The sequence below is a fragment of the Sinohyriopsis cumingii genome, chromosome 10, assembly GCF_028554795.1.
Source record: "Sinohyriopsis cumingii isolate HCF-2022 chromosome 10, ASM2855479v2, whole genome shotgun sequence".
Taxonomy (NCBI): Eukaryota; Metazoa; Mollusca; class Bivalvia; order Unionida; family Unionidae; genus Sinohyriopsis; species Sinohyriopsis cumingii.
The window spans coordinates 47074917-47097998 of record NC_142970.1 but is presented as its reverse complement, the minus strand read 5'-3'; the positions used below and the strand labels follow the sequence as shown (position 1 = coordinate 47097998).

General features: G+C 37.5%; 1 protein-coding gene across 3 annotated transcripts in view; it reads left to right on the top strand.

Annotated features, from left to right (window-relative positions):
- The window catches only part of LOC149789990 (uncharacterized), an 84743-nt gene that overhangs the window by 37225 nt on the left and 24436 nt on the right, over positions 1-23082 (top strand). For 2 of the 3 annotated variants that reach the window (XM_089972078.1, XM_089972077.1), the window contains exons 14-19: positions 1672-1876; positions 2164-2324; positions 3390-3541; positions 6685-6878; positions 11931-12263; positions 18794-21619. In XM_089972078.1, the coding sequence (XP_089828204.1) occupies positions 1672-1876; positions 2164-2324; positions 3390-3541; positions 6685-6878; positions 11931-12263; positions 18794-21619 (3871 nt within the window). The remainder of the gene's footprint in view (positions 1-1671; positions 1877-2163; positions 2325-3389; positions 3542-6684; positions 6879-11930; positions 12264-18793; positions 21620-23082) is intronic. The other variant, XM_089972079.1, reaches the window with a different exon arrangement.

Genomic DNA, 23082 nt, shown 5'->3' with positions numbered 1-23082 from the left:
AAATTAAACTCAGTGTTAAAGTTTTGTGATCAGTTTCTTAAGTATATTTGCTGAGAGTCATGTTACTTGGAGCAGTTGTCCGTCATTGTAATGTGGTTGTTAGGGTTTAAAACTTCCACTAGCATTATGTACCAAACCAGGTTATAGTGAGAGTTGTGAGAACAGTGTTTTATACTGAGCTGCAGTTCAGTGGTAATTATCAAAACTTGTTAAATAATAGTGTTTTGAAAAGGAAATTAAACTTAGCTTCAAGTTGTTTTCTTTTAGCCTATGTTGTTATATGTTGGTATGATTTTGGTCATGGGGTCAATATTGGCACTGTGTGAAAATGACAAATAAAATATGCCATTTTTCAGCACACGATAGGCTATACATGGCGGCCAGTATTAATGGTGGAGGAAGAACCCGGGAGAACCCCGGAAGGAACCACCGACCCACGAGAAGCTACTGGCAAGCTTTCTCACATACCCACATTGGCTGAATCCAAGACTCGAACCAGTGCAGACAGAGGTGAGATGGCAGTGATCCGTAACGGAGAGCGCTTTAGACCACTCGGCCTTTCAGGGCCCCGAACCAGTTTGGAAATGGTGATGAAAGAATAGAGAATGCATGGTTTTGCCTGGCCAGGAAAGATAAATTTTAGTAAAAAGGATCTTTTGAGTACTTATCCTAGTTGTAACTGATTTTTTTGTATAGAAACATTGTTTTATTGATGGAATTTTGATCCTTTAACAGTCCTGAATTTGGAACACTCGTTACTGAAATTAACACTGGAATCTTTGGTGTGGAATTGAAAGATTATGTTTCAGACACATGTAGATCCAGAAAATGCTGCTGCTCATATCCTTTTCTCTTCACAGTAGCTGTCATCTCAGATACATCTTTACTGATAAATATCCTTTGATCAAGAACACTCAGAAAGTTGAAGTTAATGAATTTTTAGTATCGTGTTTGCATAGGTTTACTATGGGAACTGAATTGGTACCATGAGTCCTCTAACATTCTCCACTTTATTTTCATTCCAAACATTACAAGATCTATCTCCTGTTGTTATGTATTTTTTGCCTAGAAGCTCATTATCTAGGAGGAAATGAAATAGGGAAATATTTTACAGTTGCCCCATCTCGTAAATGCTATCCAGCTGCATTGACACATGCTGAATCTGGAGGAACATGCAAGTTCTTGCAAAATATGAAAAGAAATTTTGCTGGATAATTTTAATGAAGCAGCAGTGAAAGAGAAGGATTGCCTTCTTTTGAAAATTTCTTGAAGCAACACTGTAACACCCAAAATGGCAGACAGTGTTGACCTTAACCTGCCGTTGTAAGTTGACCAGGTAGATCAGTGTCAGCAATGTTTTTTTTGCTAATGATTTCAGGTAATCAGTTTTGACGCTGTTTAAACTGTTTGTACAGTAGCGTAGTAGAGGGAACCCATTGAGCCCACTCTTTTCATTATTGCATTTAAGTAATGTATATTCTAAAGCACCTGATTGTGAGACCTTTTTTTATTTAAAGAATGACCAAATGTGTGAAAATGACAAATAAAATATGTCTGTCCTAATTTTGTTTACTTAGTTAAACTGCCCCTTCTTTCAAGTGAATGTTTGAATTTTTCCACTAAATCTATGTTTTATAATAGATGATCTGCACTGCCTATTATCTTTTGTAGAAAATGTTTGGGAAGCGTACCCGAAATTTGGTTCTATCCGAGATTGAGAAAGAATGTGGCATGTTTGAAGAGGGGCACAAGAAGGGGAGTCAGTCAAATAATGATCTCCACAAGGCAATGAATGCACACATAAATAACCTACGACTCCTTTCTGGGCCTCTGGATGATCTTCAGAAAGCACTGCCATCACTGGACAAAGAAAAATGTAAGTTAGAATTCAGACACTTTTTCATGTATGTTAGCAATGAAAAATATGGCTAGTCCCAAAATAAATTATTTAAACATTGTGCAGAACATTAAATTAAGTAATCTAAACCAGAAAGTAATATTTTAAATTAATTCCTATTATTATGCTTTATTTTTTTTCTTACTTCCTAACATTAAAATCCATATAATTTACTTCCTACAAAGATGTTTTTGTAATGAAGTGATACACAGTAAATGAAGTTTTCAAGAGAAACCTAACATTTCCCATGTGTTTTTTCCCCATAGCCAATGAGGATGAGGCCATTATAAAGGAATTACAGAGGCTGCTTACCAAGGTTGAGGAGATGAAGAATCAACGTTGTACATTGGAGGAACAGTTTCGTAAACAAGTTCATGAAGATGACATCACAAACACCATCGTGACTCGAGAAGGGGTGAACAGAGAGGTAAAAGAGGTTTCACAAACTTTCTGGTATAAATTATTTGTTGAAGCCATTAGTGGTAAATTTTGACAGTGGGGTAATTATAGGTTACTTCCTAAGGGAGATAAGCAAGTGTTTTACACACACACACACATACACAAACATTGGAGACCATCCTTGGTTATTGTTTACACCTAAGCATCTGGTTAAACAAAAATCTCTGGTAGCTGTAGTTGAAATCTTTTATACCTTTTATTTTTAAGGATGAAAATAAATTACTTTATGAGATGCTTATGTTAAAGTTATAATACCAAAAATAATAATATTATCAGATATTTTTCACAGGACTTATTCCACAAAATAAACTTAAAACATTGGTCTGGACCCATCTTTGGTACAATAGGAAGTGCCATATGGTTTAACCTTGGATTTTGCCATTGTACAATTTAAGCAATGATATGCGTAAAGCACAAGCAGATGGCAGTGTCTATCAGCTGTGAAGAAAAGCAACTGTATTAATATTTACTGTACAGAAGGTGTTATTTATCATTGAAAATAATAAACAATTTTTCATTTGCATGGTCGTTGTTTACCACTACCCGATGGGAATATCTCCTCTTGTAAAACAGGCTTTCGGAAAGTTTTCATGCCTTCAAAGCACATGTATTGGATGATTCCCTAATAGCTAATCAGTGAAAAGACAGATGAAATTTCCCCCAAAGTGCACATGACTGCCACCATCTTTGCAAAAAGACAATAAGCTCTGAAATAATGAAATTAAAACCTGTGCATATATCTGTGCTGCTTTTCCAAGATAAACATACTGGAATAATGCCAGCTAGTGGCATGCTTTTCTGTTAATAACACATTAAACAAGGAAGCAAGAGACGTATTTACTGTGCTGTACTAAAGCAGTACTGAGCTGTACTTCAGTGGCAAGGATTATGATGTAAAGGGTTATATCACAGAGGTATGACACATTGTAAAGGCAACTCTTAGTGTCTTTAACTTTAAAAATGAAGGAACAAATATAAATTATTTCTATCATTCACATAATAATGGGGTTGTCTTTGCAACATTTTGCTTCAGGTTTTGTTTCAAGAGCATTTGAAGAAGCATGAACAGACTACAACTTATATCCATCAGAACCTTTCTGCCCAGGATAACATTCTACGAGCCCTGACGGATGCAAATGCCAAATATGCCAACATTCGGCGCAGCTCTGGAGAAACTGTTGCAAGGTAATATACATGTACTTAAAAAGTCTTTTTTTTTTTTTTATAACTGTGAGAAAGAATGTTTCAAAATTAAAGACTGGGGTTAGAAACTGGATTCATCAATTTCTTGGACACGATATTGTTTTTTGTCTTCCCTACCTTGACAGAACATGGATATAGTGCATATTGTACATCCATCTATCCACATCCTAATTTTGATGAGTTGTTTTTTTATATATGGTCAGTTTCTTGAATACAGAGGCGTGGAAACTGATGTCATTTTAACTTTGTGGGTGCAACAATTTTCCACCAAAATAAGGTCACTAAGAGCTATATTTTATTTCAGCGTTTGAGATCTTGATATGCAGGCCATGGCCAGCTTGTTGTTAATTAGGTGCCGCATAGAGATGTGAGAAATCTATAATAATCACCTTTTCCAATGATCCTTCTGTACATCAGTCTCGCTGTCTGTCTACCTGTCAGTTGATTCGCACTTCTTGTAACCACCAAGCTATGCAACACTTGTACATTAGTTGATGTCCTATATGTACCTTATCAACATTGCTTCTTTTCAAGTTATTGCCCCTTATCCATCAATTTTAAATCTCCTCTACAACAGACCCTTGTAATCAGCATGGCTCAGAAATCATCCAGCATATCAGACATTGACTACAGGAGCCTAATTTGTAATATCTTGTCTCATCAATTCCATTTGAAATAGTGTTATGGCCCTTGACAGATAGCATTATATCTTTACATAGGATAGTGCTTATCACTGGCACGACTCAAGAATCATGGAACATATTCTAATGCAATTTGGTATGAACATTGTTTCGTAACCCTTTATATGATTTCTAGGTTCCACTCCAAGGTTTTGGGACACTGCAGGTAGAGGGGATGATACAGGTCAAAATTGTTTGTTCATCAACTCTTGCAGTGTAGAAAAAGCTAAGATACACCTGGGTTGAAGTTAGTTTTTATTATTATAAGAAAAGTCATGATCTCTTACAATTTTCTGAAAGTGCTCTTGTGAAATTTGAAAATATCAAAAACTTTTTTAAAAAGTGTAAAAACACTATTGGATTATAATTTATTTTTATAATTCAAAAAATGATATCGTTTTTTCCATAATTTACTTACTAAGTTAAAAAAATTAAATTGTTGTTCTTGTTGTGGGGTTTAACGACATTTTTCAGCACACGATAGGCTATGCATGGCGGCCAGTATTAATGGTGGAGGAAGAACCACTGACCCACGAGAAGCTACTGGCAAGCTTTCTCACATACCCACATTGGCTGAATCCTAGACTCGAATCCATGCAGACAGAGGTGAGGTGGCAGTGATCCGTAATGAGGAGCACTTTAGACCACTCGGCAAAAGTCAAATTGTCATGCAGAGCTAGCAATTTCTAAGAAATTCAATTCAGCATTAAGTCCTGGTTTTGTACTCTCAAGCACATATCAGCACACCTGGTGATAGGTAAGAGTATCACAAGAAAATGCATACCAACCTTTACATGTTTTGTTGATTCTGAATTGCTTGGACCCTTAGTTATATAAAAATGTCGATTTATTTTATAAAGTTCAACATGAGAATGTTTCACAAGTAATTATTCTTAATTATTTAATTTTCATAAATTATTACACCTACCCCAGTTGTCTATTTTCATTAAAGGCAGATTGCATTGTGTTGTGTCATGAAAATCTTGGTCTGAAGTTAAGAGGAACCTAACACATATTTGCCCTCTGCAAGAAAGTGAATTTACAGTATCTTCCTAAGATATATAGTTTAAGGAAGTGGGTTCTACTTAGTTGTATTATAATGAATCACCAAAGTATATAATTCATCTTTATTGCATTCTGCCAGTACCATGACCTGAGGGTTTTATTCATTTTTAAATTCAGCATTAAGTGAAAGATTGATATCCAGTTGGATAATGCTACAGATAATGTGATTTACTGTTTTGTTATCTAAATGTGAGCAAAAATGTTTTATGAGCCTCTTAAAAATGGCGATAGCCAAGGTTACTGTTGATGCATCTGTGTTCAGTATGTCTGCATCCCACTGCAGGCATAGGGATGTATAATAGACCTTATTCTCCCTCTCATGTGTCTTAAGAGGCAGCCAGTGGAGACAGACGGGTGGCACAGTGTTTAATATGCCAGATGTGAATGAAAGGGTGCAGGTTCAAATCCTGCCATCGGATCACCCTGAGTTGAATCCCTTTGTCAAGGTCTTTGGTAAGGCACTTAATTCCAATTTCCACAGAGCTAATTTACCTTCTTTGCCACAAAGCTAGATTACCTTCTTGTGTTGCTGTGTTATAAAGTACCAAACCATGTCTGTATAGTACCCAGAGAGATACAGTGGGGAGGGGGAATTTAACTAGTTGTGTTTGGTTTGGTTTTGTATGATTAGTGCCATTTCTCATAGTGTGATAATCTCCACATTTTAATCGGTTTATTTGCTGGAAGAAGGGCTGGGGAAGAACCACTGAACTACATGAAGCTACTGGCAAGGTTTCTCACATACCCAGGATTAACAATATTTTTTATCACATGATAATCTCCACATTTGAACCAGTCTATTTGTTGGAGGAAAAAATCGGGAGAAACCATTGAACTACAGGAAGCTACTGGCAAGGTTTCTCACCCAGTTTTGGTCGATCCAAGACTTTAACTTGCAAGGACATGACTGAGATGTGTGATTGATCTGTACTCAGCCACTTTGGGTCCCTAAAACCAATTGAAACAATAATACACACATTCAAAAGATCCAGGGATATTTTTTATCCTGACCAAAGTTATGTTAGATGGCTTCCAGAGGGAAAGTGGTACAGTGTCACACAAAACAAAAAATCAGCCCAGATGTTCACGACATGTCCATTGTTTTTGTGTACTCTGTGGACAAGTAGTAATGTTTAGCATTTTTGCAATTCTGATATATATGTGTGTGTGTGTGTGTGTGTGTTTGTCTGTGTGTTTGTGTTTGTGTGTTATTGATATTATACAGGACATGCTGAATTTTAAATCACAGAATAGATTAATAATAAGACCAGTCTGAAAGTCAGGTTTGGATCTTTTTTCCTGGTGACACTTTTAGAGAGTAAATGTGATATCCAAGACTTTGTAATGCACTTTTTTATATATACTTTTCTCCATTTACAGACGTGAGGCCATGATAAAGGACCTGATCCTTTCCTATGATGTATATGAAGATTTACTTGCCAAGTCCCAAAAAGGACTGGAGTTTTACAGAAAGCTAGAGAATAATATTACTCGCCTTTTGGAGAGATGTCAGAGGGTCTGTAAAGTACAGCAGGAAGAGAGAGACCAAGTCATGGCACGGCACCAACCCAAAGGCAAGTCTTTAGGATTTAGCTCAAATGGCTTTAAGTGTTTTTGCATTGGTTCCTTTGGTTATCATTTGGTCTCCATCATGAATAAACTGTCCATCTTTTTCAACTGCTTTTCAGCCAAACTTCACAGATGGCATCCTGGCGTAAAGTACTTTCAGGTTTTTACAAGTCCTGCTGATCTGCGATAAAATATGACTGCCATTACAAAAAATAGAAAAACAATTAACAGTTTTTTCTCAAAAAATGCTTAATGGAATTGGACCAGATTTAATCGAAAGCATTCTGGAAGAAAGGTCTTTCAAGTTTCAAGTACAAAACAATGCTGATGGCCGTGAATAAAATGGAAGAACCTTTCAGTGTCATTTCAAAAACAGAATTTGACAAAATTTGACGCAAATCATCCAGATATGAAGGACTTTGAAGTTTATACAAGTGATTATGATCCACCATCAGATATGACTGCAATTTCTAAAAATGGACAAACCTTTAAAATACTAATTGTCAAAGACCACTAAACAGAGTTCAACCAGATGTGGTTAAATAAAACCATCCTGCCTTGCATTTTAATTTTTTTAGAAACAATTAGGATCCACCATAAAATATGACCACCATCACAAAGAACAGAAGAACCTTCTGCATATGTCTGATGCTGCAAAGAATTTTAACAAATGTGAAAGAATGCACCAAGACATGAAAGGCTTTCATATTTTTACAAGTAATAGCTATCCATCTTCAAATATTGCTACTATTGCACACAAAAACAAAAAGTAAATCTTTAATAAATTCACAAATTCTGCTGAACGGAATTTTAACAGCTTTGACAGATACAGAAAATAGAGAAAGTTGAAACAATTGTTTTCATGACATACACAAACATTTCTTCAGAAAGCATTCTAATGATTCAGAGTTCATGGTCAAATTATTTTGCATTTGGCTGTGCAGCACTGCCAGACATGTGTGCAGTCTCTGGCACTCTTGGGCCTCTTGTTACAGTATATGTAACATGCAGATTACATTCCAGCTTAGGGATGTTTGCAGTATACAGGATTCACCTTACCTGCCTGTCTGCAATGCAATTCATGTTTAATTACAAAATTATTGAGACCAAATATTTTTACGATGATGTTGTATATCATGAGACAAAACTGCTTCATGGTGACTTTCTTTACAGTTGTATTCACCTTTGCTTAAAAATTACATTTGGGTTATATTTTCCAATCTGTTTAACCTGTTTCAACCAAGTTGAATTTTGGATGTGCAGTAGCTTCTTGTGAACTGGTGATACACATTAAAATTGGGTTACAATGACTTTGTTTCCAGTGTTAGACTTTTTTCATGTCAGAATTGTTCAACAAACAGTGTTATGCAGCCACATCTTGGATGTAGAAAAGTGGTCTTTAAGGACAAGTTGTTCCTTTCTTTCTAAAGTTTTTTTTTTTTGGCATCATAAGGGATTTGCTGTTTAGGGCAGGTGATTGCTTAATAGAGGTGAATTTTCAGGCAGGCTTGCCTGTACTTTCTTATGTTACATGTTTAGGCTCGAATAAACAGTAACACAAGAAAGAGTGAAAATAACAAGCTTTTGAAAATTTTACGAATTATTTATTTCCCTGGAAAAATACTGTAAAAATGAAAAAAATAAGAACTTCGGTTTTAAGAATGAAATCCAAAAATAATCCAAGAATAATCCACTAATAAAATTTTTGAAGTCTTAATATTGAAATGTTCTAATGAATTCAAGTTTGAGTCCCAGTGAAGAATGCAAGATGGAAGGCGATGATGTATACTGTATCCTTTATGGTGTTAGAATGTATACAATACTGTGTTATTCACAAACAATAATTTAGTGTAGGAAATCTGAATAAAATTTTTAAGAAATGTCTTTGTTCAAGAATTCTGTATGAGCACCAAAAATATTTTCAAAGAAACAAATTAATCCTTTAGAATCCAAATAATTCAAATAAACATTAAAATGTAATTCCCAAAATGACACAGCAAAAGAAACACTTTACATCCCAGTGTTTAGAAGCTTGACTGATCTCTCTCTCTCTCTCTAAGCATCACTGTTAAAACTAAGTAATACACAATTTCAGAAATGCCTAATTGCAAAATAGAGGATCACATGATTATGTTTACATATAAAAAAACCACATAGCCCCAGTATGACCTTGATAAAAACCAATCATTTTACTCTGAGAAATAAAGTTGTTTACTTCACTAAAAACTATTTGCAAGTTAAGGGTCACATAACCAACACAGCCTTGATCTCCGCCTTATTATTCCCACAATAAATGAAAAAATACTTGTTCACGTGACTAACTTAATAATTTTTAATTAAGGTCTGGAACTAGGTCAGCTTTATGTGTTTACAAAAATGAACAGTCAAGGTCAAACTATTTTCTGGAAAAAGTATTGAGTTCCTAGTAAACAGAACTGCATTATTTTGACATAATGAAATAAAAAAATAAAAAAAAAGATTTTAAAACTTACAAACAATTAAATCAAATATAAATTAATCAAGTATACATTGCAACTTACATATGTCTACCAAGGAGTTGTTTCTTGTCAGCTCATTCCCACAACTCTAAATTGACATGGTTTTCAAAGTAAGATTATCCAGTCAGCCTCTGTTTAATATTGTCTATATGCAGGTACTTGTAAGCAGGGTCTGACAAATTGTATTTGCACAGCCCAGGGGCTACAAGAATGCTATTCAGGTCAGGTATCTAGAGCACATGGGCAATCAGAATGCTGTTAGGTCAGGTGATAGCTCAGTAGAGGTGACCTTGAAGACAGGTTTAAAATTTTGTGCCCAGAGTCAAGGGGCTACTGGAATGCTGAGTCTTGGCTGCTACTTATTGGAGACAGGTAGCCCAATTGGCTATTGTGTGATATCCTGAATTGTTCTATATTTACTTTCTAAAGCATACAATACAAAAGGATAATAATTGCACATTGTTTGGCTACTGAATTTTAGCTGGGTCACTAGTTTCTTTCAAGTAAGCCACTTGTCAGCTTCTGGTTAGTGGGTTATCCAACAAATTCTATGGTCTTCTTTGGTCTTCTCTGATAGTTTCCACCTCAGAAAGCCATGAATGTCCCATGTGTACCATCAGGAATAAAGGGTAACCTTCTATGTTGAGGTAGGGCCCTAAGTGGCTGAATTGTCCAAGGCGCTCGCCATTACAGAGCACTGACATCTCACCTATGTCCACATAGATTCGAGTCTTGGCTCAGCCAATGTATGTGAGAAAGCTTCCCAGTAGCTTATTGGTTCTTCCCAGGTTCTTCTTCCACCAAACATACTGGCTACCATGTATGTGTGTATGTGATTTGGATTTTTAACATAGCTTCAACAATGTTTCAGTCATATTGCTCTGATGTCTGCATTGTGGCAGTTTATAGTGATGTCTAGCACTGGGGCATCACGCCGCAGACATGTAGCATCATGTCCCAGCCAGTCACATTATTCTGACACCAGGCCAACCAGTTCTTACAATGACATTTTAATGCTGAGTGCCTAGCAAAACAGCTGCTATTACTATTTTTATAAGTCTTTGTTATGATTCAGCAGGGGTTCAAATCTGTGACCTCCTGCATCTGATGTAGATGCTCTAACCACTACTGCGCTGGCACAGTGTACCACCATAGCATTAAACACACTAATACCCAGGCAAACCAAACAGTGCTGAGGTTTTAGAAAACTGTCTATACAGAACTCTTTCAGAATATTGAGTTTAATACTTTTATTTATAAGGATATAGTACTAACAGTGATGCACACAATATTCTGTATTGATGTTTCTTTATATATAAAAAAAAATGCATAACAGTTTTTTTCCTCCCCATAAAGACAGGAATGTTTGGCAAACCACATGTCCCTCCATCCATTCATCTGTCCATTGTTTGATCTGTGAAACAATCTTGTGAATGCAGCATGTCCTGCACATGTTGAGGGATTGAAATGAAACTTGGTAATTATTATGGTCATCACCTGAAAATGTGCCTATCAACAAAACACTTCATATGTGCAATTTTTGTAAGTTATTGCCCTTTCTGATTTGCACCAGTGTAGTGTGTGATAAAACATTGTAAAAGTATCAAGTAGCACAGCTTTTAGTGAATCAGAATGTAACTTGATACATGTTATGTTCATTTGGGGCTTAAAAGTTGACGGTATTCTGTCAGTAATTGTAATGCCAGCTGTGTGAAACAAAATTGAATGTGCCAATATACGCACTGTAATTTCCACAACTATTGCTTATGACTCAGACTGAATAAACAAATAGACAAGGTGGGTTCTTGTTTATGTTGTCATTTGTTTTACTGGAAAATATACATGACCAAGTGAACTTAACCCACCTGACAAGTCAGGCAAATGTGACTTGCAGTGCAAGTATTTTGCACCTCAATCCCACCCCCCAAATGTGCACCTGTTGTAAGGTCATCATTTGAAGGTACAGAAATTGATAAATTACTATCCTTTCACAATTATTTAAAGGTTGTTACTTAAAGATTGTTACTTAAAGGTTGTCACTTAAAGGTTGTTACTTAAAGATTGTTACTTAAAGGTTGTCACTTAATGATTGTTACTTAAAGGTTGTTACTTAAAGGTTGTTACTTGAAGGTTGTCACTTAAAGATTGTTACTTAAAGATTGTTACTTAAAGGTTGTTGCTTAAAGGTTGTCACTTAAAGGTTGTCACTTAAAGATTGTTACTTAAAGGTTGTCACTTAAAGGTTGTCACTTAAAGATTGTTACTTAAGGGTTGTCAGTCAAATGCTGTCACTTAAATGCTGTTTCTTATAGATGGCTACTTAAAGGTTCCTACTTAAAGTATCCAGATTTTTAGATACTTGCTATCACATAATATTGCACTTTAATTGAATGAATTTGTTCGAAAATCTACCCACACTGCAAATTATTATTTATTTAAAATGTATATTGATGTAAGGAAAAAGAAAATGCTGTACATGGATAAATATATGTAGCCTGTGGGAGTCTCGACAATATAAAGGACATTTGACTGTAACAAATAATTTGTTTCTTGTTTCAGCCCCACCTCCGTCTAGACCCTCAGCACCAAAACCCAGCAGTGAAGTGCAGGATCAGGTCGACACAATAATGCCACCCTCATCACCAGTGTCAATGCCAGTATTTGATGGACCCAAACTTAAAGATTATCTTCCCTTTATGAAACCAAGGACATTTGGCAAAAAAGATAATGCAGTGGACCCTAAGATGCAAGGATACCTCCCAGAGCTTGGGGGTTCCCTCCCAGGTAGCGTTACTGGCTCCCCCATACACTTACCCACAATGTCAGGAAGCCACCCAGGAACTCCTTTACTCTCTAGTAGAAGAGGAAATTCCTTACCCCCAGATTTGTCAGGTAAGATGTTCAGAGCTCTTTTCTTAGGTGTTTTTTTTCTTTCTTTTTTTAAATCCCTTTTGCACTGTTATGTGGAAGCATCTTGATGCAGTGCTGTCCATGATATGCACCTGACTAGCTTCCTGCAACAATAACTCTTAACACAGGTAAATGATATTTGATGGGGATGTTTCTATTTAGGCACAGGTGATGGGATTAGACTTTCATTTCATTTGAAAGATAAATGGCTTTATTATTATAAATAAAAGCACACTTCTTATCATAATTACGAAGAAATCATTTACCGCAAGCAAATGAAATTTGGATATGCAAACCTGATTTGTATTTTGATGCTGTTTAAGCAATTTTGGTACTGTAGTATTTATTCTCATGGGACTCAATTTTCATGGTTTTTGGCTGTGAAAGTTTGCACATCAGTATGTATTTAATTTTGTGGTTTAACCTCTACAAATACCCAAAACAAAGAATACAAAATAATAAAAATGTGCCACTGCAAACAGCAATCACTTGAATGTTTAAAACAATACAACCACATGTATGAACACAAAGCAAAGACCTGGCAGGCTCAATACTTACACCATGTTTGATCCGTGTAATGTAAGTGGAAGCCGATGCAGCTAGAATCATTAAAACGATACTCTCACCTCTATGAGCACAAATAAAACACCTGTCAAGGACAATTACATGATGATTTTGTCTAAATGGCAAGCATCATGTATGCTGACCCCACCAGTGTGAGAGATGTTTAAATTGAAGATTGGTGGAATCACTCCTTTGTTTGTGCCTGCCTCTTATACAGACCAACTTCAACCACTAGACTTTACAACAAAGAAAGAGAACAAAGAAGAATTAAAATCACACTTCCTCAACTGGTATGCTAAACAGGTCGTGAGGGCATCTGAAAGCACTGTATTAGTACTCATGCAACCAGATTTAATCAATCAAGAGGTTTGCACTGAATGAATAACTGCACCTCATGTGACAATGGACTGTTCTGGTGGCCTAGTGGTTAAAGCGTCCACCTCGGATGCGAGAGGTCATGTGTTCAAACTCCAACCGAGTCATACCAAGACTTCTAAAAATGATACTAACAGCTGCCTTGCTAGATGCTCAGCATTAAGAGGTTAGTGTTAGGACTGGTCGGCCTGGTGCCAGGATAATGTGGCTGGGTGGGACATCATGATACATGTCTGCGGCATGATGCCCTAGTGCTAGACATCACTATAAACTGCCACACTGCAGACATCAAGCTACATTAAAAATCCAACACACACACACACACACTCTCATGTGACAATGAGTGAAAGATTGGACCTGATTATTACTGACTCTGAGACAGCTGGACTTGTTTAATGCTGCAGTTTAGGGATTATTTACCTGACAAGCATTTTTGTATGCCATGCAACTTGATTGACATGATGTTGATACAGTGGCTTTGTCCTAAAATCAGTGAAGTGTGAGCTTCAATACTCTGCTGTAATTAGTGTATACACATCGTGTTTCATTTATAATAATGCTTCAAGCAGTTCTTCTTTTGGATTAAAAATGCATGGATAAAATTAAATGCTTTCATAAGGATTAAAATCTTCCAACAACATTTGTACTCAAACGAAGGAACGTTTTAAATATTAAATTTAATTTTGCTAGTGGTTTTTTTTTTTTTTTTTGTTTCTAAGTCTTCACATCTTGATTTAAGGCAGTGAGTGGAAATTACAACTAATGGATGCTTTATCATTACACTTGCATTGGAACAACATAAAATGCTTTATAATTGTTTTTAAAAAAATAGATTTAAGTAAAACAAACATGCTATTATTTTTTGTGACACTGATTTATTAAACATAAGTAGCTTTGCTAATACCTATGAATGAAACACAGTAAGAAAATGTGGTGGGTTGGTGTGATCATCAACATTTGGTTAATTTATCATTTGGTCTTAAAAGTCATGGTTCAGGACAACAACAAAACCCACGAAAATTACCCATGAAAATTTTGGATACTTTAGTATTTGGTATGCCCTACATTAAAAGAGACTGGAGTATACCTTTTGTCCATTTGTCAATCAAGCATTGTTTAAGTTGGCCAGTTTCACAGACACTGCCGGGACCAGAGTCATGTGTTATGAGGAATACAGAACTATTCCACCAAAACAGTAAGTTTAACCTGAAACTGCATGCTTCACTGATTTCATTTAAGTCCAGCATTTATGTTTCTTGAATATTGTTCGCTCAGGTGCATTCATCTTTGTAGATTTGTTGGAGTGAATACTTTGTGTCCAGCCCATACTTAAATATTTTTGGTCACAGATGCTACATGTCGATTTGTCAGAGTTATGGCCACAGATACATGCCTCTTTGTGTGTAGACTTGTCAGGGTGATGGCCACAGACGTATGCAACTTTGTGTGTAGACTTGTCAGGGTGATGGCCACAGACGCATGCAACTTTGTGTGTAGACTTGTCAGAGTGATGGCCACAGACACATGCAACTTTGTGTGTAGACTTGTCAGGGTGATGGCCACAGACGCATGCAACTTTGTGTGTAGACTTGTCAGAGTGATGGCCACAGACACATGCAACTTTGTGTGTAGACTTGTCAGGGTGATGGCTACAGATGCATGCAACTTGGTGTGCAGACTTGACAGGGTGATGGCCACAGACGCATGCAACTTTGTGTGTAGACTTGTCAGGCTGATGGCCACAGACGCTTGCAGCTTTGTGTGTAGACTTGTCAGGGTGATGGCCACAGATGCATGCAACTTTGTGTGCAGTTTTATCAGAATGAATACATTGTGTTCTGCCCATACTAGAATATATTTAGTCACAGATGCATACAACTTTATGTTTAAATTTGTCAGAGCAATGGCCACAGATGCATGCATCTTTGTGTGTAGATTTGTCAGACCTATGGCCACAGATGAATGCAACTTTGTAGATTTGTTGGAATGAAGGCCACAGATGCTTGCAACTTTTTATGTGCAGACTTGTTGGAATAATGGCCAAAGGTGCATGCAACTTTGTGTGCAGTTTTGTCAGAATGAATACATTGTGTTCTGCCCATACTAGAATATTTTTGGTCACAGATGCATGCAACTTCATGTGTAGATTTGTGGGAGTGATGGCCACAGATGCATGCAACTTTGTGTGCGGATTTATCAGAGAGAATACATTGTGTCCTGCCCATACTAGAATATTTTTGGTCACAGATGGATGCAACTTTACATGTAGATTTGTTGAAGTGATGGCCACAGATGCATGCATCTCTTTGTATAGATTTGTCAGAATAATGACCACAAATGCATGCAACTTTGTATGCAGATTTATGTAAGTGAATAGATTGTGACCTGCCAACACTTAGCTCACTGCTTCTTTGAAAATGTTTGAAAATGCTCGAACTGTCCTGTCATTCAGACCAGTTCTGGAACCCTGTAACATATACATAATTTTAAGGAAAAGAGGAAGAAGTGGTGCAATTATTGACACTTGATAAGTTCCAGCATGCAGATATAGAAACTTCTTGTTTAGAACTTTGAGTCATAAAATGACAGCTTTGTAAAATTTTGTAATTTAATTTCGAATGCTAAATTTTCTTTGGAAAGTTGTAACAATTCCACAAAATCCGGAATGTTTGGTATCTCATTACATATTCATCTTTATTCTAAAAAATGGAAATGCATAACAAATAGTTGTTTGTATGAAAATAAATGTCCTTTGTCAGTTAATAAAGTAATTACAATCCAAAAATGTGAAATTTGACTAAATCTCACTTCATTTGCATTTTGAATGCATTTGGAATTCATTTTATTGGTGTTCCGTTTGCATTCAGCTTACATGTGCGTTTCAGGCATCAGCTTGTCATTGTGTAGCTTATCATTTTTTATATATGGTTTCAGAAATGCATTCTGATTTTGTGTATATTGATTCCATTCATCAGTTTCTTTCATTTGGAATGAAATGAAAATGCATTTACCAAATTATGATTTCCTGTTTTTGATAATGTTAAGGGCAGATAACTATTTCATTCATATTTTATTAAAAGGGGGCATTAATAAAAAGGCAAATACATAAAAATACAAAAGGATGTCAATGAATTTATGATTTAAAAAAATATAACTTTGACTACAAGAAATATAAAAACAAAGATATAAAAACATAGTTGTAGTCTAAGAGTATATGTCGGCAGGTTTTATTTATTTTGTTTGATTCAGATAAAAATTGTAGAGATACGGTCACTGATAATACAGACCTGCCAACCTGTTCCATTTGATCAAAAGTCTAATGGAACTGGCCCTTAAAATACAGACTTAAAGAATAGTAGCAAAAGTTATGAAAATGCAATTTGTTGTAAAATACACATACTTGTCCATTTTTTATTCAGATCCAGGTTTCATTTTAGAATCAGTGGAGTTGGTCTTTGAACCAGAATAACTTTACAGGATTACATATTTTTCATGCAAAATGTACACATGGTCAAGCTGTTGATTATAAATTTTCAAAAAATGGCACCCAAAAAATGCTATGATGGACAAATTTTTTTAAATAACAGTGAAGAATAAATGGGAATATTCCTGATTCTTGCCCAAAAATAGCAGGAAGGGCAGTAATTATGTTTATTGGGCATTGTGTGTTGATTTGAGTAACTATGTTTTGTGGCAGGAAAGTTCATTACTGTCGCTATATGAAAGTTTGTGAAACCTACTGGAGATAATTACATTCTGTTTAGTTTACAAACTTTTTACTTGAATATAATGTTTGGCAACTCTTGCATCAGTCTTCAGTTATGCTTTTGAACGTTTTTGGTGCATGTTTTCATGGCCTAAATGGTTAGAGCATCTGCCTTGGATGCGGGAGGTCACGGGTTCAAACCCTGGTTGAGTCAGCAGTCACTTGGCGCTCAGCATTAAGAGGTTGGTGTTAGGACTGGTTGGTCTGGTGTCAGGATAGTGTTACTGGGTAGGACATGATGCTACATGTCTGTGGCATGATGCCCAAGTGTTAGACATCACTATAAACTGCCACACTTCAGACATTGTAGCAATATGACTGAATTATTTTTAAAGCTACATTAAAAATCCAAATCACACACACACACCCTACTCCCGTGGCCTAGTGGTTAGAGCAATAACCTCAGATGCAAGAGATTACAGGTTTGAACCCCAGCCAAGTCATACCAAAGACTTATTAAAATGGTACTGTCAGCTGCCTCGCTGGGTGCTCAGCATTAAGAGGTTAGTGTTAGGACTGGTTGTCTTGATGTCAGGATAATGTGACTGGGTGGGACATCATGCTACATATAGGCAGTATGATGCCCCAGTGCTAGATAACACTATAAATTGCCACACTGCAGACATTATAGCAATATGACTGAATTATTTTTAAAGCTACATTAAAAATCCAAATTATACACACACACATGCTTTTTTCCCAACTTGACAGTATCCATATATAATGTTTTATTATACATTTTGGGAAATTGCTGTGAGTTGTGGAAAAATCTTGACTGCCTTACTGAGATGGTCTTGCTAGGTTTGGCAGGTCTGGTGATGATGTGCCTTATTGAGATGGTCTTGTTAGTGTTGGCAGGTCTGGTAAGGATGTGCTTTACTGATATGGTCTTGTTAGGGTTGGAAGGTCTGGTAATGATGTGCTTTACTGAGATTGTCTTGTTAGGGTTGGCAGGTCTGGTAATGATGTGCCTTACTGAGATGGTCTTGTTAGTGTTGGCAGGTCTGGTAATGATGTGCCTTACTGAGGTCCTGTTAGGGTTGGCAGGTCTGGTAATGATGTGCCTTACTGAGGTCCAGTTAGGGTTGGCAGATCTGGTAATGATGTGCCTTATTGAGATGGTCATGCTAGGGTTGGCAAGTCTGGTAATGATTGCCTTATTGAGATGGTCATGCTAGGGTTGGCAAGTCTGGTAATGATGTGCCTTACTGAGATGGTCTTGTTAGTGTTGGTAGGTCTGGTAATGATGTGTCTTACTGAGGTCCTGTTAGGGTTGTCAGGTCTGGTAATGATGTGCCTTATTGAGATGGTCATGCTAGGGTTGGCAAGTCTCGTAATGATGTGCCTTACTGAGATGGTTCTTGTTAGGGTTGGTTGATCTGGTAATGATGTGCCTTACTGAGAAGATCCAGTTAGGGTCGGCAGGTCTGTTAATGATGTCATCAGTGGAATTTTCTTTTTTCTGCCTCAACAAAAACACTCTCGCTACTTTTAAGTAGTGAAAATTGCTGTCATTATAAAGAATGTTATCTCGGTTATCCTTTGAAATGGCATTTGACTGAAAATTTAGCAGCAGCCTGAAAATAATTAATTTTCAGACTCAATCATGAAATTTGTTTGCATTTCATTCCATTTGTGGGTTTTTTTTCTTCATTTGTGCTGTCAAGTTTCTTCAGAATGCATTTATCTATGATCTGTAGCACATCTTAGTGTACACATTAGATTCATCCAGTAAATTTTATCCTCACTATCATTTTCTGGCTTGATAATAAATGTTATACTCAAGACTGCTATCACTTATTTACAGGGGATGCAGGCAGTCAGATGTATGCAGGGATGCCATTTAGTTCTATAGAACAAACACACCCTAGACAATCCTCTCTATATCAAGGTCCCCAGGACCCAGGAGCTCCCTGTGGGTTCTCTGGTCCACTGCCAATTATTGAGTCAAAAGGTCTCACTCAGTATTCTTCTCCTTCAGTCCCATCCAGTAATGCAATGTCCAGTAATGGGCAACAACAGCTTGGTTTAGACAAGAGACAGTACCCTGGGATAGGTCAACCACAATCTTCACATTCCCCCAGCCCGGACACTAGGCAGTTACCTCCCCAGTCAAGAGAGGGTCAAGTGCCTCAGTCTAATGTCATGCCATCCACAGCACAGACTCCACCATTATTTATGCAACCACAGAATCAACAATTACCAAAACAGCTGCCACAGAATCAGCAATTACCAAACCAACGGCCACAGCAAAATATGCAGATGCATCAGCACCTTCCAGCTTCAGGCCAGCAGCAGATGTATCAAGCCCAGCAACAAATACTACAGGGTGGGATTGTCCAGCAACAGGGACAAGGTGAAGATCAAGGAGTGGCTCAAGGACAGTTTAAAGGTCATCCACAACAGCTATACCAACAACAATATGTTCCAACTCAATACATAACACAACATGATGGTGCTGGTCAACAGAGACCACAACAGTCAAATTTTCCTCAGCAGTATTCTAGTCAGACACATCAGCCATCCAGCCAACAGTTTGCTGGACAATCACAGCAGTTGCTGGGTCCAACTCAAGGACAACCACAGCAAGTCCTGCAATCTTTTGTACCTCAGAGGCCAAATCTGATTCAGAGTCAGCAACTTCCAGTTTCAATGTCACAGCCACCACAAGTCACCCAAACTCAGTACCAGACACCATCCTCTCAGTCTCACCAAGCATATTCTCAGTATCAGGGAGATTATACAGGTCAGGGGTCAGTAAGTCAACCCCAGATGCCTCAGTTCTCAACAGTGTCTTCCAGCCAGTATCAGCCATACAGTACAACAGCAGGAGGCCAGTCTGCGGTCAATAATCCACCAATCCCATACAATTATAACCAGCCTAGACAAGATATTACCAATACAGTTTCCACTGTTAGTGCACCTGTCATTTCTCCTGGCATGGACAGACGTGATCATGGTCATCTCTCAGAAGGTCATTTTTCTGGTCAGTTGCCACAACAGAGTGGTCAGCTACAAGGACCTCAATTCCAGGGAAGCACCCAGCTTCCTTTATCCCAAGCCCAGCAGCCTCAGTTCATTCTGCAACAGCATTCACCTCAACCTCAAGGACAAGGTCAAGGTCAGCAGCCCCAGTATCAGGGTCAGCAGTTCCAGATTTCGCATCAGTATTCCTCTTCCTTGGGTCAGGGGCAAGGTTCACAATTAGCCAGCCAGAACTTAGCATACAACCAAGACCAACCATACAGTCCACAGATGACACCAGTTTCAAGTTATCAGAGACATCCATTGAATCAGATGCTTTCAGCACATGGTAGTCCATCACATGCATTGTTCAGTGGTCAAATGCAACCTGTGTCGAGTCATCAGGGGCGTTCAGTTTCAAGTTTTGAGACACATCCAGTATCGATTTATCATTCTCATTCTGTACCTAGTTATCAGGAACAACCAGCATCCACTTATCAAGCACAGCCAGTTTCTGATTATCAGACACAGCCTTTGACAACTTACCCAACACAACCTACTTCCAGTTATCAAGTACAACCAGTTCCCATTCGGCTTGCATCACAGAGTACAGGTTCACATGATACTGGAAGTCAATATGGACAGAGTATGGGCTCCCCAAGCATTGCCTCTGTTTCAGCTTCATATAGTTTGCCCCATGGCTCATCAACAGATGCCTTTGGTCAGTCTAGTTACTTAGGAGCTCAACAACCAGTGAGGCCCTCCCAGGGAGTTCAGATTGCAGGCCAGCCAGCCTACAGCAACCCTAATCAGGAGCCAGCACCTAGGCAACCCAATCCTGGACAAAAGCCAATGACGCATCATTTTCAAGGACCTTTTTCAGCATCTCAAGTTCAAACGCCACAGGCAGGCGGTGGATATCAACAGCAACAACAACAGTTGGCTTATCAGCAACAGTTTATGCCCCAGCAGCAACAGTTGCAACAGCCATCTATTCAACAGCCTCAGTTTCAAAAACAGGGGATGCTAGCTAATGTTGCACAGCAGACTCCTGGGCCAGTTGCCATGAATAAGCCACAGCATGTCAGCAGCTACTCAGGCCAAAGTCAAGGCTTCATTGAACAAAGTCAGCCTCAGCAACAGCCTCCAGCACTACAGTATGCACAAGGACAGCATCAGGTCACTCAAACAGTTCAAGTCAGACCTCAGCAACCATCACAGCAATTTCAGGCCCAGTCATGCCCTCCTCAGAGTGGATCTTATCAAGGACAAGGACAAATGACCAGTCAAGGTCAACAAACTCCAGGAGTTCAGCAACCTGTAAGTGCCAGAGTTCCTGGTAGTTATTCAAGTCCAGCAGATAGTCAGCAAATACCAAAGATAAGTCAACAACCAGTGCCATCACAATTGGCTCAAAGCCAGAGCCAGTTTCCAAGACAACCAGAAACTCTATATTCAGTACCTGGATCCCATACTGCTCAGCAGGGTCAGGCATCACTTGGACAGCAAATGCCCAATCAGGGCCAATTTTCAATGCAGATGTCAGGACAACCATTGCCACAGCAACTGATGGGTCATCTAAGTCAAAAGATTCAACACCAACACCAAGTTGTAGCCCAACAGCCACAGCCAGTAGCTCAGCAGAGTTTTGACCAGACTTCATCTCAAGGTTGGTAAAACTTATTTCAGCCTTCCAGTTTTTAAAGAAAGAAAACAAACAAGCAGATAAAGTATATAGAGCAAGATTAGTGGCCTTTAATTAAGGTTCTTTATTCATCAAAAAATAAACACAGTACTTGCATATAGTGTCATTCATATCAAATAGATGCTATTGGAAAAACTGCAGAGATAAAGATATGAGACCATCTTGCATCAGAATGGTCAAGCTTGTTAGCACTTTTGAATCTGTATATTTATGATGTGATTTTGATTAACCTTGGTATTTGTGCCTAGATCAGCAAGATCTCTAGGAAATTGTTAAGAGTAACATCTATGCAGAATAATTCACTGATGTGGCCTCAGATTGGCTGACCTTGTTTTCACTCTAGAGACTGCATTTCCTTGAATGAGATTGGCTGACTGTGTTTTCACTCTATATGCAGTATTTCTATAAATCAGATTAACATTGTTTTCACTCTAAAGGCAGTATTTCTTTAAATCAGATAGGCTGACCATGTTTTCACTCTAAAAGCAGTATTTCTATAAATCACATTGGCTGACTGTGTTTTCACTCTAAAGGCAGTATTTCTTTAAATCAGATTGGCTGGCAGTGTTTTCACTCTAAAGGCAGTTTTTCTATAAATCAGATTGGCTGACTGTTTTCACTCGAAAGGCAGTATTTTTATAAATCAGATCGACTGACAGTGTTATCACTCTAAAGACAGTATTTCTGTAAATCACATTGGCTGACTGTTTTCACTCTAAAGGCAGTATTTCTTTAAATCAGATTGACTGACAGTTTTTTCACTCTAAAGGCAGTATTTCAATAAATCAGATTGACAGTGTTTTCACTCTAAAGGCAGTATTTCTATAAATCAAATTGACTGACTGTGTTTTCACTCTAAAGGCAGTATTTCTATAAATCAGATTTACTGACAGTGTTTTCACTCTAGATTTAGATCATTTTGAAAATATAGACTCTGATCATCATCTCTTTTCAGAAAAAATGTTTCCACATGTTAAATTTGAAAACTGTATGGGCTGACATATATGCATATTAATGATGTGTTAAATGTTGAAACTTAAAAATGAGTGCATCATATTTTCCCCTCTTGCCACTAAAACAATTTACACATTGTCTAAAAGAATCAGAAGGAAATAATGTTAGATCACAGTTTGAGGCAAACTTTTGAGAAGTATTGCATCAGATTGCTTTAGCTTTTTAGGCATTTACTGTATTTCTTATATTGCTAAGGTCTTCACTGACTTGGCACAAAATCTTTGTAGATTGTTACTGTTGAATATGTTGTGATCGGCCTCACCCATTCAGATTGCACGAAGAAGATATGAAGATTCCTTTTAAGTTTATGCCTTTTGTTTTAAAGCTAAAAGAATGTCAGGTTGCATTGTCAGCTACAGTAACCGAGTCATGATGAGTAATATGAGGCCCACCTGGACCTCTTGTCTTACTTG